Source organism: Gambusia affinis, linkage group LG09 (assembly GCF_019740435.1).
Source record: "Gambusia affinis linkage group LG09, SWU_Gaff_1.0, whole genome shotgun sequence".
Classification (NCBI taxonomy): domain Eukaryota; kingdom Metazoa; phylum Chordata; class Actinopteri; order Cyprinodontiformes; family Poeciliidae; genus Gambusia; species Gambusia affinis.
The window spans coordinates 24,080,711-24,095,196 of record NC_057876.1 but is presented as its reverse complement, the minus strand read 5'-3'; the positions used below and the strand labels follow the sequence as shown (position 1 = coordinate 24,095,196).

At 39.8% G+C, this 14,486-nt stretch overlaps 1 protein-coding gene across 1 annotated transcript; it reads left to right on the top strand.

The window, feature by feature from the left end:
- The first annotated feature begins 560 nt into the window (after positions 1-560).
- Positions 561-13,801, top strand: sesn4 (sestrin 4). Its single transcript, XM_044127637.1, has 9 exons — positions 561-960; positions 9,600-9,797; positions 9,885-10,067; positions 10,880-11,125; positions 11,537-11,651; positions 11,777-11,901; positions 12,816-12,982; positions 13,072-13,216; positions 13,488-13,801. Exons 1-9 carry the CDS (start codon positions 895-897, stop codon positions 13,575-13,577), a joined length of 1,335 nt encoding a protein of 444 aa, XP_043983572.1. The 5' UTR covers positions 561-894; the 3' UTR covers positions 13,578-13,801.
- Positions 13,802-14,486: the final 685 nt, after the last annotated feature.

Genomic DNA, 14,486 nt, shown 5'->3' with positions numbered 1-14,486 from the left:
ACACTGGCCAAGTGGATGTGTAATATGAGAAGCAGTATAGTCGCAAATAGGAGAGGCAAAGACGTACAACTTAAACACAATTTAAAATCAGTTTTTGAGCATTTTGAATCAATATGGAATTGGACTAGAAATAGTGATTCTTTATGAAGTTGTTTTTCTTTTTCTGCACTACCAGTCGGTGGCGAAGCCAAAGAGAAGCCAAGGCTGCTTTTATACACTTTCTTTTCTCTATTCCACTCACATTTATCATTTTCCCCCCTATTTGGATAGATTGCAATGATTCCAACTAGTGTGCAGGAATTATCTGGTCCCAGTGCCACCCTTTGTCCCCTGTAGCTCCGCCCATGCTAGCAAATAGTACTGGGAACACTGGGAGAAGGTGGAGGACCTCATGTTTTTATTATTATATCGCGACATAATAACCATTTTAACAAAGACACACATTTATTGTAAAAATTACATATTTCAGCTTTAAACTCTCCGTAAAAATGTTGGAAAGTTTGTCACAAATCGTGGAAAAGTTAAAAAATAAAATAAAAATTGTTGCAATGGGTTTTTTTTAAGACAACAAACTGGATCAAAGATGCAGAGACAGAAGCTCGTCCCACACAGAGCTGGTTAAAAGTTGACAGTCTGGCCGTGCCCCTGCCTCTCCGCTGTTGTTTTGCAGATGTTCATTAGCATGTAGCTAACCCCCTCCGGCTAGCAGCTCCGCCTCCTGCGCGGTGATTGGCCGGGCTGTTACTGGAGCTGTCAGCTCTGCTCCGGGAAGCTTTGCTCTCCTCAGTCCAGGCTGCAGCTTCAGACAGGCAGAACCGGGGGCCAGCGGCAGAAGCGCTCCCTTTTGTTAGCAGCTCCAACCGGATCCATGCAGGACGACGCCGTTTTTGGAAAATGATCATCTGTACGAATAAAATGGAGTACCCCCTAATATCGCAGTGCAAGCGGGTCCAGAAGCAGGTAAGGCTGGGATTAGACGTGTAAGCCTGGGAAGTCAAAACCGTTCATTCATTTGTCTCTCTGTCAAGAAAACGGCTCTACTCTTTACAGGCGCTTAAAACAAAGCCTCAGTTTTCTTTTAATCGTTAATTACATATTCTCGTTGCTGTCAGTTGAACTGGTAGTTAGTTTGGTTCATTTGTTTTCAGATAGGAAACTTTGAAACAAAGTGTAAGACTAGACGCTGAAGTTGGCCTTCGATTTGGAACTGGTGTAAAGGGCTATTCCGCATCTTTAAGGATAATCTCATCTTTGACGATCTCTAAATAAAAATCTAACATACTTATCACTGTAAAGCCTACGTTAAATACACAGCCTTCAAAAACAGTTTATAATTCATGGCGTTGTTATTGGTCTTTACAAAGCCCAAAAAGGGCAACTTCATGGTTTTTTTTTTTATCTTTAGCACCTCATTAAATCGTGAAAGCCTCAACTGTCAGGAAGGTTAAACCAGGACTGACATTTGTCACTTTGACTATAGGTTACTCGGGGTTTCATACAGCTTTAATTTGTGAATCCTTTATTCTATCACTCAAAACACAAACAAGGCCATTTAAATCTAAGTATTTTGCCCATCTTTAAGTCAGAAATCACAATGGTTATGACGAGTCAAACCTAGAAAGGATTATGCTACAAGGATGAATCCATTTTAAAAACACAGTTGTGATGTTGCAAAATACGTATTATGAATGTGAAACCATAAGAAATGATGATTTAGTGGATTATGAAAACCACAATAAACAGACTGATCAGAGACTATTTAGGACATGTTTAATAATCATGAAAACATTATTCAATAAGTGAAACAACCAAAAGGGCAATTTGAAAGCTTATTTTTTTCAAATTGCAATATTAGGGCCAAATTAGATTTGGTCAACCATTAAAACCAAAGTAGTTAGACAGTCAAACCTTTACTGAATTATTTAACACCTGTTAACACCATTCTTACTTTATTCTATATTGTCAAATTAGGACAAGCATAAAATTTCTAATAGAATAGCCAGGCCTATGATGGACTTCAGTAATTAAATAAGTAATGAAACTGTTTATGATGTGTTTTACCTGTGTTTTTTTAGTATTAGCACCACCCTATATTGGATTATTTTTGAAAACTTCAACAATTTGGCAGCTCAATCTTGAGCTAAAGTATTCTATACTGAACAGTGCTTAAAAACACATATCGTAATATGCTAAATTATTCTATTAGCCAAATTTTGTTTTAAAAAAATCAATGCTTTTATAACATTAAGCTCACAATAACTAGGCAAATCAGATATAGGATGAATTATTCTTCATTGTTCAACTACCTTCAAATCTCAGTTTGATGTGTGAAATCTTTATTATACTTCTTGACATACATGAGGGCTACTTTGATGAGGGTTTTATGTGCTTATATGTATAATCTGCTGTATCTAGACTGGTCAAACTTGAACACAATTATTCTTTGATTCACAAAACTTTTTTTGCCATTACCAGGTCTTCAAAAACATAACATTTTGAAGGTTGTTTTTTTTGGGCATTTTAACGAATGTAGAAGAGGTTCAGCTTGAAAATGTTATCCTGTATTAAATTTAGATTCCTTATGACTACTCTGTGGCTATTTAAGTTGATGTACATATCAAAAGTGGCTTCAAATTTTTATTTTTTGTGTTTTTACAAACAAAATGCAAGTTTCTCATATCACAGACTTTTTAAAGATTCTATATGCGATGTTTAATAATTCAGTTCAGGTTTGATCAGTTTAAATACCTTGAAATTATAACTTATTTTTAAAAAGTACTCTGAGAAAGCTGCGAAATGTCCTTTTACGGTTATCCCGAATCGGAACCCAACTTCAGCGCAGTAACGTTAACTGTAGCGGCTGTAGTTTGCTAGCGCTAGCAAACGAAAATAGGCGAACCGAACTTCTAACGTTAACATCTATCGCTCGGGAAATGGGTCAGAAACTCAGATTAAACACTTATAGTGACCGGATGATGTTTATTTGGTTTATTTCTGGCTTACTCACCATTCAAGTGGTTTTTCATCACCAGCCGTTAAAATGTCACGTAAAGCTCGAGCCATCTGTGTTGAAATGTTAACTCAGAGTTGATCTAAAAACGGCTGTTTTTATAGAGGAGAAAACAAGTATAAGATGTTGGGAGGTTAGTTTCGATGTGGCCGGACAAAGACAGAAACGCCTCCTCTACTGTACCGTTTTCTTTTTTTTCCCTCAGTGTCATTTTAAAATATGAGGCCGAGTATATTTTGAATTTTATCGCGTTGGAGATAAAAGAGAAACGGCTGGGGACGTTTATGTGGATGAAGCTGCAGGTGAAGGTGACATCATCTTAGGGTTTGAGGAGGAAAAAAGGTGTTTAAGTGTGGTGTGAAGTAATGCAGTGCCATTTAATTACTGCTGTTTTAAATGCATGAACAAAATAATGTGATAATTGTGTTAAACCACGTTAACAGACAGATTTCTCAGCTTTGCGGCAGCCCTTGTGAGCGTCCTTATTGTGCTGTTTTTTCGCCTGAACTGGACTGCCAATCAAAGTTGTTTTTCTCCTCTTAGTGTTGTTCTCCGCTTTGCAACAGAAAGGGGGCGCTGTGCCGAACGCAGTCCAACAAAGACATGTTTTGCTGCAGATTATGGAATGCAGAAAATGGAATAAAACAGACAGCAATGTGAGCTGCAGTTCTGGTTTCATTTCAAGCATGTGCCACTTTTTCTCCACTTTCCTTTGTCTTCACAGTTCCTCATAGATGATGACACATAATTTTATATTTCATTATTAAAGAGCTTCTTGTTGGGGAATGAACTTCAATAAATGAGGCTTATCAGTGAAATTTCACTTGCTTTACCTGCCTGCCTTGTTTACAGCAGATCTAATCACTCACTGATGAATGTGGGTTTATTTAGTTCTTTGTTTCTCCTGGCAGTGCAGCTCCAAACCCCCCTCCTCCTCTTGCTCTGTGCAAACTGCTCAGGGCTGCAGCTGGGTTGTTTTGCATTACTCCTTGAGTTCAGGTTGCAGAGCCAAAATCTGTCCCGAGTGCTTGTTTCCGGCAAGGAGGAAAGGGGGTGTTAATGTTTTCTGATAACGATGGACAATCTCTTTAGGATCAGTCAGAATGCAGATTCAATGCCCCTCTCTTTATCTGCATCATTCACTCTTAGAAAGAAAGCTTGCATCATTCCTCCACTTCTTTGTGTGTCATCTTGGACCCTTGCTCCACTTCATATTGCAACTTGCACAGTGCTGCTGTTTTTCTGGCAGCAATCAAAGCCTGTCTTTGTCTGCATTTACCTATCCTCCCCTCAGTGACGTCACCCGTGTTTTTCATTTCTCTGCTGCCTCATGCGATCTCTGATCAACACAGTGTCATTAAAAAGAAAGTATCAGCCCCCTCACAGAGTAAGTTTATTTGCACACTTCTAAATGTTTAAGATCACCAAACATAACCAGAATGTATTCAAATGTTTGTTTGTAAATTGTCCTCTTTGTTGAACCAATAATTAGTTGTAATTATCCAAATTTTTGGTCTGATTACTGCCACATTTAATTCTATATAAAGCCTGTCTCATTTTATAAAGTAGGTGATTATACACAAGTGAAGAGAACATGCAAATTCATGAGTTCACAAAAGAATGCAACAAATCATCATCGGTGCAGACTTTACTTACCTCTGATATTAGCAGTGAAACATGGTGGTGGCAGTGTGATGATCTGGGGTTGCGTCGCTACTTTAGGGTATGGATGCCTCGCCTTAAGTATGTTAATCACAGGTCTTCAATTTAGTTGTGGCTAGGCCTGTTGTGGTAAGCAATAAATCAATGAATTGATCACATCATAAATTTAAAAAAGCTCAATAATTTCCATTTGCTTGACTTGTTTTTTCCTTGTACCAAAAACTGGATGACAAAAGTTTTCAGGCTGGTGCTTTGGTCTCAGCAAGCTTGTTTTCTAAATCAAATAAACATTTAATTTGATTTAAATTTGACATATTTACTCAGGTTATCTTTTATATCAAAACTTGTTTGATTTGAAATATTTGTGACAGGAAATCTAGAAGGTGACCTACTTTTTTTTCCTCAGCTCTGTGCTGATGACCTCTTCAAAGTTTGGAAACTTTTTAAGTCTGTTGTGATTTGAGTATTTAAACACTTTATTATTCTGATTAAATCACAACAGATATTTAGGTTTTGTAACCAGAGTGTGTTTTGTAATGCATACACAGCTGTCTAGATGATTTCTCCTTGTTGTTTAATGCATCCTCCCACACATGGTTCTCACTTCTTTTTTTTTTTTTTCTTATGTGGGTGTGATTTTTTTCAAGTAGGTAGGCAGTAAGGAATGCTTTATCAAAAAGTCTGGCTTGTTTTCATCCAGTAAAGATCAAAATTGTCTTTTTAAAACTCCTTCTAAACACAGTAAGAATGACTTTCATGAAAGCTTTTCCCAAATGGATGACTGCATATTTCATTTTGCTGCTGTCAGCAGACAGATGTTGTTTAAGAGGTAGGATGTGTCATTTCCTGTTTTGTGAATGCTCAACTTTACTGTAGTTCCTGTTTCTGTCTGACTTCTCTGTCAGACTTTGTCCAGACATGTTAGAAATTACAAAAAAAAACCTCCAATTTCTTAATCAATCCGGTGAAAGACCAACTTTTGACACTTGTGTTGTTAAATTAGATTTCAAAATCACATCCATGGATTCTGGTATTTAGAGGATTTGTTGCTTTAACTGTTTTGTTTTTTTCTTTTAACAACGACACTAAGACATTTTGAGTAGATCTCTGATGTCTTGTCTGAAACTGCTACTTTTAGTTGAAAGTTATTGTACATAAATTTATGAGACTATTGCCAACAGCAGCTACTTCCTTGGCTATTCTGAAGCCAGATATTGATCAAATTAATGTTTGGCTGGCACTGGCAAAAGAGAAAGAGACTACCGGTACTCATTTGCATAGGATTGGAGAGACTAACAAGTAGCATGTTGATGCTGGTGGCTACCCACTGGTTTTTCCTGTTTCATTTTATGTTTGATTTTACAGGGATAGTTTGTAAACACATTCATCTATTCTATACAAAAGCAAGATATACTTTACACCAGTTAGAGTAACAGCAGTGGCATCCGGTTGTTGATCACATGACTTGTGTGATGCAAAAAAAGAGTTTTCATTGCAGGTTTGCAAGAAACACAAATTTTGACACAGTTCAATAAACGCCTCATCCTGGGGCAAAAACTTTAGCAAAAAAGTTTTTTTTTAAATTTGCGTTTCCTTTAACTGAATTTAAATTGTTATTCAAACTTGCACAATTTTATAGTTAATGGAAACAGCTATTGAGTCAAAATGTGAAAGACATGGATTATTTTCCTTTCACTGAAGAATTATGCACCATTTTGTGTCAATCTATTGCTTAAAATCACTGATGTGACAAAACATTGAAAAATCTCAGAGGTAGAATAGTTTCTCAAGCCACAGTGAATTCTGCCAGAAAATTTTTCAATCAGCCGCTTCATGTGTCATTTACCCTAAAAATGGAAGTCTGATCACTCAACATCGCAATCTGAGCCCATTCTACCATGAGGAGGAATAAAAATAGGCCAGTGCCAACCGACATGTTAGGTCCTTGAGAAATGAGGCGTGTTTTCTGCAGCGCAGGCCTCTGAAAGGCTGCTTGGTGCAACACTGCTCCTTTCAGCGATCCGGCCAGCCAGCGCTCCATGGAGCAGTAACCTAGATTCAGCAGCTAGGCATGCTAATCAGTAGCGTTTGTGTTCGAGGAGTAACACCCATGTGAATGTGCTCTTATAGGCCTTTGATTGGCAGCCACCTGTGCTCTCCACATTCTCCTCCTCCACTATTTCTTGTGGGCGCCGACAGCCTGGAGAAGGTCAGGGTCTGTGCCTCAGCATGTTTCATTTAACTCCAAACCCCCCTTGGTTACTTTGCTTTGTATGAAACTATAAGATTAAGGTGTCGTTCATAAGGATCGAGCTGTTTAGCGCGTCCTTTAAGACTATTTGGGTCATGAGGTGGAGCTTACTGCAGGATCAAGCAGGAACCATCATCCCCTGCAAGGAGAAGTGAAATACCACATGGAGCTTTGAGCCAGATAAACATGCTGCTGAATACTAAAGAGCCATACGGGGCTTAGGTGCAAAAACAAGCTCTTCTACTCTCTGTCCGCACCGGTCATCCTACAGGCAGAGCTGTGAAAAATATTTGCCCCGTTTCTCCACATATCAACATATATGGTATCATATCAAACTATTTTTATATTAGGCAAAGATAATATGAGTAAATAAAGTACAGTTTTTAATTTGCTTCACTTATTAAGAGATTAAGCCGTCGGAAACCTTGGATGAAAAAGTAATCACCCCATACGTCTGAACCAGAAGTGATCTGTGCCACTGGACCGCCATCTTGGTAGGCAAGCTGAAAGCATAGATGAACCGTAGCTAGGAGACCAACAACAAGAGTGCTCAAAAATTGTAATGAAGTAATAGATCTAATGTTCTTATATTGTTTATAAGTTAGATAGGAATGAGGTGAGAGCTAGTTCTAAGCTTGTGGCTTGTTTATTGTTATCATAGCAACTGTCATGAGAGTTAGTAACTCATACCTACCAAGATGGCTGCCAGCTACAAAGTTCTCAGAAGTGTGACGTTAAATGAGAGCTATGTAGCCTCCAACCATCAACACAGAAATGTTTTTTTATAAATCAGGAAAGTTTTTAACTGTTTTCCCCTCCACCCATAGAGAAATAACATTTTAGGAGACCCAAAACACTTTTTTATTATTCCTAACAAGGGTTGGTTGGTTTTGCTAGCTTTTATTTCCTTAATAGATTGCAGTTTTCTTTTTTTATTTACCCAGGTAGTGTTTCTCTGGTTTAAGCGTGACGATCAAAGGTAGAACAGACCATCAGATCCAGATAAAGTTGTAAAGTTTCTACATTTGAAGTTGAAATGAAACCGTTTGATCCGTCCAGAGGAACTGGATCTGTGGCTCATGAACACCTTTTCCTAGAAGCCGTTATAATATGTAGAGAGAAGGAAAACAAGCTTGTAAATGTCTACCAGTGAGGGCCGGCCAGCCTCCCGCTCTACATGGGTCTGTTTCTGTTGGCCCCGGGCCTCTCAGTGCAGTCGCTCCCATGTTTGAGTCTTTGGCCTCCTCCATGTCTTCGATCCTCGCCGAGCTTCCCTCTTTCAGGCCTCCTCCGCTCAGTTTTCATATTAGTTTCTTCATCTTTGCTTCCTCAGTGTAAAGCCCCTTTGCAAATGGCATTTTTTGTGCTTTTTCTTTTTTTCTTTCTTACTTTCAGCTTTCAAATAAACAAGTTAATCCAGCGTCTCGACTTCATTAGATAAACATCAAACAAGCTAAGGAAGCCTCTCTCACTCATGAACACAATCCGACTTTGCGTCTGTTGAGATGTTGTTTGGGTGCTTGTTGAATTTCTAGGAAAATGGAAGTCAGGAATGCGTTAACTCTCCAGTGGCGCCGATGCTCTTCTTCCAAAACGGCCCCTCTTCCTCTGATTTAAGGTGTGGAACATGACTCCGGTCCAAAGCGCAGCCTGAGCCCGCCGTCACATGGTGCTGGACGCTCCAACTTCATCTCGAGCCAAGACGTTCCTGGCTATAAATCTAAGGGCTGTAATGGCTGTGAAGGGAGGACGGCGCTGTGCTGCTCATGTTTACGTCTGTTTCATTGGATTTAGAGGAAAAGTTTATGGATGCCTTTTGATTCTCATAGTAGTGGTGGGCATTTATCATGAAGAGCTTCTTATTGCCATGATACATTTTGGATAATGATGGTAAATAAAAAATCAAAACTGAGGGTATTATGAGAAATGTTATTTTTGCTGATTTCTCCTCTGTTTGTTCCATGGGAACATTAATAAATGTCAGCAAATTTGAAAATATTATTAAATACAGTCACTGTGTGCAGTTTAGTGATATAAATCACAATTTATAGAGGGGCAGTATCATGACAAATCAACTTTTTAGAGCTTTTACATTATGTTATAATGATATTTCCTGGAGTGTTGCTTTGCTTCTTCCATGCATGTTTTAGAAATCCTTTAATCTCCATGAAAACCATTCAGCTGTGCAAAACGCCTGGTGGCCTTAGCTCCGCCTTCGAGACGCAGCTCCTCCTCTGAGCTGCAGCTTCCAAGCTTCCCCCACTCAGCTCCTTCAGACTAGCCAGCAGCAATTAGCAAAGACCTGGTGGAGCTGCACCAGCTGAGCTACTTCTCAGTGCAACGCTGGTAAAAGCGCAGTTAAAGGGTTAGTAGTGGAGCTATACAGTTTTCACAGCTATACAGTTACCTAAAGCAGTAATAATAAATAGTTTTATTTATCATCATCTTTATCGTTATTGAAATAATGTCAGTCCATATCGCCCACCCCCGTCTCCTAACTGCGATTCTCTGAATTATTTTGACTTAACAGTGAGAAAAGCAGTTCCTCCTGATTGGATTTTGTTTCACAGTTACTTCCTTGGGTTTGTTTTTCTGTAACAATGGCTGGAACGTTCTTTGTTCCACCGTTTCCCTGCCACAAACCAACCTGTCGTCTGTTTGTTCTGGTTTGTGCAGGGGATGGTGAACGGCGAGAAGGAGCGCGTGTCCTTGCTGTTTATGAAGACGCTGGTCAGCAGGGGGAGCGTGGACGCCGTGTCGCAGCAGATGGCATCCCACCCCCAGTATCTGGAGAGCTTCCTGCGCACACAGCACTACATCCTGCACATGGACGGCCCCCTGCCGCTGCCGTACCGCCATTACATCGCCATCATGGTGGGTGACCTGGCTGCTGACGCTGGAAGTGCTCGGCTTCAGCTGCTCCGTTCTTTTAAAAGTTCCCCTCTGAACGTTCCTCTGCAGGCGGCGGCCCGTTATCACTGCAGCTACCTGATGTGCCTGCACTCGGCCCAGTTCCTGAGGGCCGGCGGGGACCCGCAGTGGTTGCAGGGTCTGGAAGCAGCTCCACCTCGTCTTCGCCTGCTTGACCACATAAACAAGGTGCTGGCTCACCAGCCCTGGCTCGCCGCCTGCTCCCACATCCAGGTATGCAGAGTTTATTCAGTGCCCTTTGGTCTGACAGCTACACTAAGCTAAGCTAACTTAAACTTAAATCCATCGTCTGGAATGGAAACACCGAGACACAAGAGGCTCATGGTAGCTCTGGAGGAGCTGCAGAGATAAATAGTCTTAGTTGTACACCTTTTTCTCCAGGAAGAAGAAATGAACTGTTGAATAAAAGTTCAATTTAAAGCTGCAGTGTGTAACTTTTACAACAATCTAATTTTTACATGCTTGTTGAAACTTTTAACATGTTGTGACAGTTTAACATGAGACAGACAATCTATGAAAAGATCAAACTCACAACCAAGCCAGCAGGAGGATCTTAGCGCCGTCAGTCATGTTTGTGTATGCGCTGCTGGATGTGTCAATGGGGAAAAAACATCTTACTGTTCCAGGAAAACCGTTTATCTGCTGTTGTCAGTGGACATACTTACAAGCCTTAATTATTTTTAATAATTTATTAGTTTTCACTCCAATAATGCAGACCCGTTCAATAAACTCAAATTGAAAGTCCATTTATTTCACATTATATAGATTTATTACCTTTATTTCTCTAATTATGATCATTTTCTGCTAACAAATAATAAAAACACATTTAAAATCAACATATTTCATCAGATAATGTTTGCTTAATAGAAAGTATGTTTAATATCTCCTTAAAGGTCGTTGCTTTCAAATGGTATCTTTTAATCTCTATATTAATGTATTAAACATGTTTTTATTTTCCTTCCAGCCAGTCAGATTAATCGGAGCGGTGCGTTAAGCGTCTTGTTTTCCCTCTGTGTTGTCTCCAGTCGCTGCTGAAGGCCGGTGAGCAGTGCTGGTCGCTGGCCGAGCTGGTGCAGGCCGTGGTCATCCTGGCCCACTGCCACTCGCTCTGCAGCTTCGTCTTCGGCTGCGACACGGACTCGGACCTCGCCCACCTCGCCAAATCTCCCAACGGCACCCCGCCGACCTTCTGCCCCTTCGATGCTGCCAACGGCAACGCCAACGTGCCTCAGTCGCTCAGGCAACCCTCCGAACATATCACACGGCGACGGGTAAGCCATCCAGACTTCAGCCTGCAGACGCAAAATGTTCATTAAGGGCGTTATAAACAATCATTTAAACACGAGAGCATCATGTTCAGCTGTTATCGTATCAAAGGAAAGACATGTCTGAACTTTTATTGTTTTCTAACTGGTTTAAGCTGCTTGTAAATGAAAACATGCGACATGAAAGCCACCATAACTGATTCAATTTTATCCTTTAACTATTTGATAATCCTGGCCAGTTTCCTTTTGTTCCTTAGCTAATAAATGCTTCTGCTTTTTTACATACGGTCTCATTTGTGACATTACACACAAAATTAGATCATTTCTCATCACAGGAGAAGATATGTTGTGTTTTTTTTTTTTTCTTGTAAATATGGAATAAGTATTTTCACCCTGGGTTCGTTTTCGTGCCAACAGTCTTTGGACTCGAGCTGCGACATGGTTTGCCTGAAGGAGAGGATCCAGAAGTCCCAGGAGGAGCAGGAGAAGAGAGAGGAGCGTCTCCTGCAGGCGCAGACTCTCCAGCAAACAGGTAGCAGAAATAAACAAACAACCAGTCAGAGCTCCTCTTTACGTTCTGACGGCGTTCCAGGGTGTGAAATCTGAGCGGACGCCACGCTCTCCTCTCCATTCCTGTCACCGGCTTCCTTTTTTTAGATGTGGAAGACGAAGAGGAGATGCTGTGCTTCGCCGATCCGTCACGTTTCATCACAGACCCCGACTTCTGCTACCAGGAGTTCGCCCGGCGGGACGAGGATCACCTCCAGGTGCTCAGAGTTCAGGTGAGGCCAGGCGTTGTAAACGAGAGCGGGTCAGCGCCGACGCTGGATGCAAACTTTGAGCCAGAATCTGTTTGATCAATAATTCAATGCCTTTCAGTATCATGTGGTTTTGGGTACGTCACAAATGAAAATCTGAAAATTTCAAACCTCCTGTATCCCTAAAAAGAATGCAGTGCATTTAATATTAGCTGTTTACCTTTTCATCTTCTATTACGGCTAAAATAATCAGAATTAATCGATTATTGAGGTAAACTTATTAATTTAGTAATTAACATGAATATTCAGATTCTAAAAAACACCAACAAACTCAGAGCAGAAATTAACTCAAATTTGTTAAAAAAAAATTTTTTAGATATATATATTTTATATATATATATATATATATATATATATATATATATATATATATATATATATAGCCTATATATATAAATTCAGCATTTAGGAAAAACAACCTTTGTCTACAAATATTTTCTAACCTGAATTCCTCAAGTGTCCTAGTTTAGTTCCACCTGGTTCAAATTCAGCTAAAGACTAAAAAATCTCTTCTTTTTTTACAAATGAAAATTTAATGTGGTGTTGGAACATATAATAAAATCCAGTGCATTTAATATTTATCCCATTAGACATTCTTGCAACCCAAATATATAATTTTATTTTTAATTTTTGCTTAATTGAATAGAATTTAATGAGAAAATCTTCAGTCACTTTAACTGTGAAGTATTTTTATTCTTCTAGTTAATTTATAAATAGAAATAATGGAAAATCTAAATACAATCCTGCTTTTAAAAAATCGTCAGCCTGGTTTACATCTTTATATTTTGGATGGTTTTAATCATTCAGTCTTCTGTAAATGAAAAGCTAATCCACTACAGATACATTTGATGGGTTTGTCTCATTATTTTTATTTGTAGGATTACTCCTGGGAAGTCCACGGCTTCTCCCTGATCAACAGATTGTACTCGGACATCGGTCACCTGCTGGATGACAGGTTCAGGAGCGTCACGTCACTCCCGTCGCTGCACAGCTCCGACCTGAAGAGAGCCATCTGGAATTACATCCATTATGTGTTAGGAATACGGTAAGACCACCAGCATGCCAAATTAAAACTAAAACAAGAGCTACTCCTGCTCCTCTACTAGATAAGCATCTGCCGACTTTTGTTCTCAGTTATGATGACTATGACTACGTGGAGGTGAACCAGCTGCTGGAGCGAGACCTGAAGCTGTACATCAAGGCTGTGGCTTGTTTTCCAGACGTCACTAAAACCCCAGTGTGTCCGCTGAGCTGGACTCTGCTGAAAGCCTCAGAACGGGTAAGACAGGATTTCACCGGCCCGTTACAGAAACCAGCATTTACAGGATCTGCTCAAAAAAACAAAATTAATTTGTACAAAGATTAAACTTTAGAAGCAGCTTTTCAAAGTCGACCAACAGGCTCCGTTTCTTTAGATTTTGTGACTTATATTAATTTCTGACTGTAAAGTAAAAAAATGGTTAAAAATTCAACTTAAGTGCTGAACTGATCAAAACATCAATTTAAAATTTAAAAATTAATGTCTCTGACTCTTCTTCTTCCGTCCTCAGATACACGTCAACTTGCTGATCATGGAGGCCCGGCTGCAGGCGGAGCTGCTCTACGCTTTGAGAGCAATCACTGGGTACATGATCGCCTGAAGCGCTGGTTCAGACGGCCCGCCGGTACAGAGAGACCCTGAGAGGACGAGGAACGTTGAACTGCAGGCGGCGGTGACGCGAGGCGGGAAGCGGCAGATTTAACGTGTTTATTATGCCCCTCCCCACCACATCTCTCACCTTTCTCAGAAAACATCCTGCCTCTCTAAAGGTTACGTGCAATTATTAGTAGTTATTTTAAAATTTCCCTGTTGTCTTGTGTTCCAGTTGAGTCTGTGAGAAGCTGCTTGTTTGCGGCGTCGTGTTATCAGTTGCCAACACTCCTATTTTTTCATTAGACAAGTCTCCTTTTGTATTAACTATGCTTTCCCAAAAAAGAAAAAAAGATTTTTGTCGTACAAGGTGAATGAATGTTAATGGGAGATCAGGGGCTTTTTGTTTGTTTATTTTTTGACAATCTTTGTCAACTTTGAAGGATGTTTCTTGGACTGTGACGCTCCCTGACATTTTGTATTGATGCTGGTCGAGAACAAACAGCCACGACTGCTGGAAGTTATCACATCACTATAGTTTCTTTTAATAAGCACTTTTTTAAACTTTATATATTTATAATGCAATGTAGCTCATCAATAGACATTAAGACAAAGTGTGTGGGTCTGACACCTTTCCTCTCCTCCTGTTTTTGCGTTTCTGAGAAGGTACTCGATTTGAGATGTTTTCCTTTCTTCCTACTTGCGTTACGTGGAGACAGAAGGAATTTAAAGACGGTGGACGTTTGCAAACAAACTCCTCTGAGAAGCTGAGCCACTCGGATCACGCCTAATATCGAATGTTATTGGCAACAGAAGAGTTTGGTGAATGAAAATTTGTGTTTGAGTTGCATGTTTGGGCTTTTGCATTTGTACTTTTTCATGTCTAATTAGGTTAAAATTCATCATCTAAATTTGAAAA

Excerpts from the sequence above, each read along its gene's own strand:
- sesn4 (XM_044127637.1), top strand. The coding sequence starts at position 895 with ATGATCATCTGTACGAATAAAATGGAGTACCCCCTAATATCGCAGTGC. Across the intron at positions 11,126-11,536 it reads AACATATCACACGGCGACGG|TCTTTGGACTCGAGCTGCGA; the intron begins GTAAGCCATCCA and ends TCGTGCCAACAG. Across the intron at positions 12,983-13,071 it reads CATTATGTGTTAGGAATACG|TTATGATGACTATGACTACG; the intron begins GTAAGACCACCA and ends TTTTGTTCTCAG.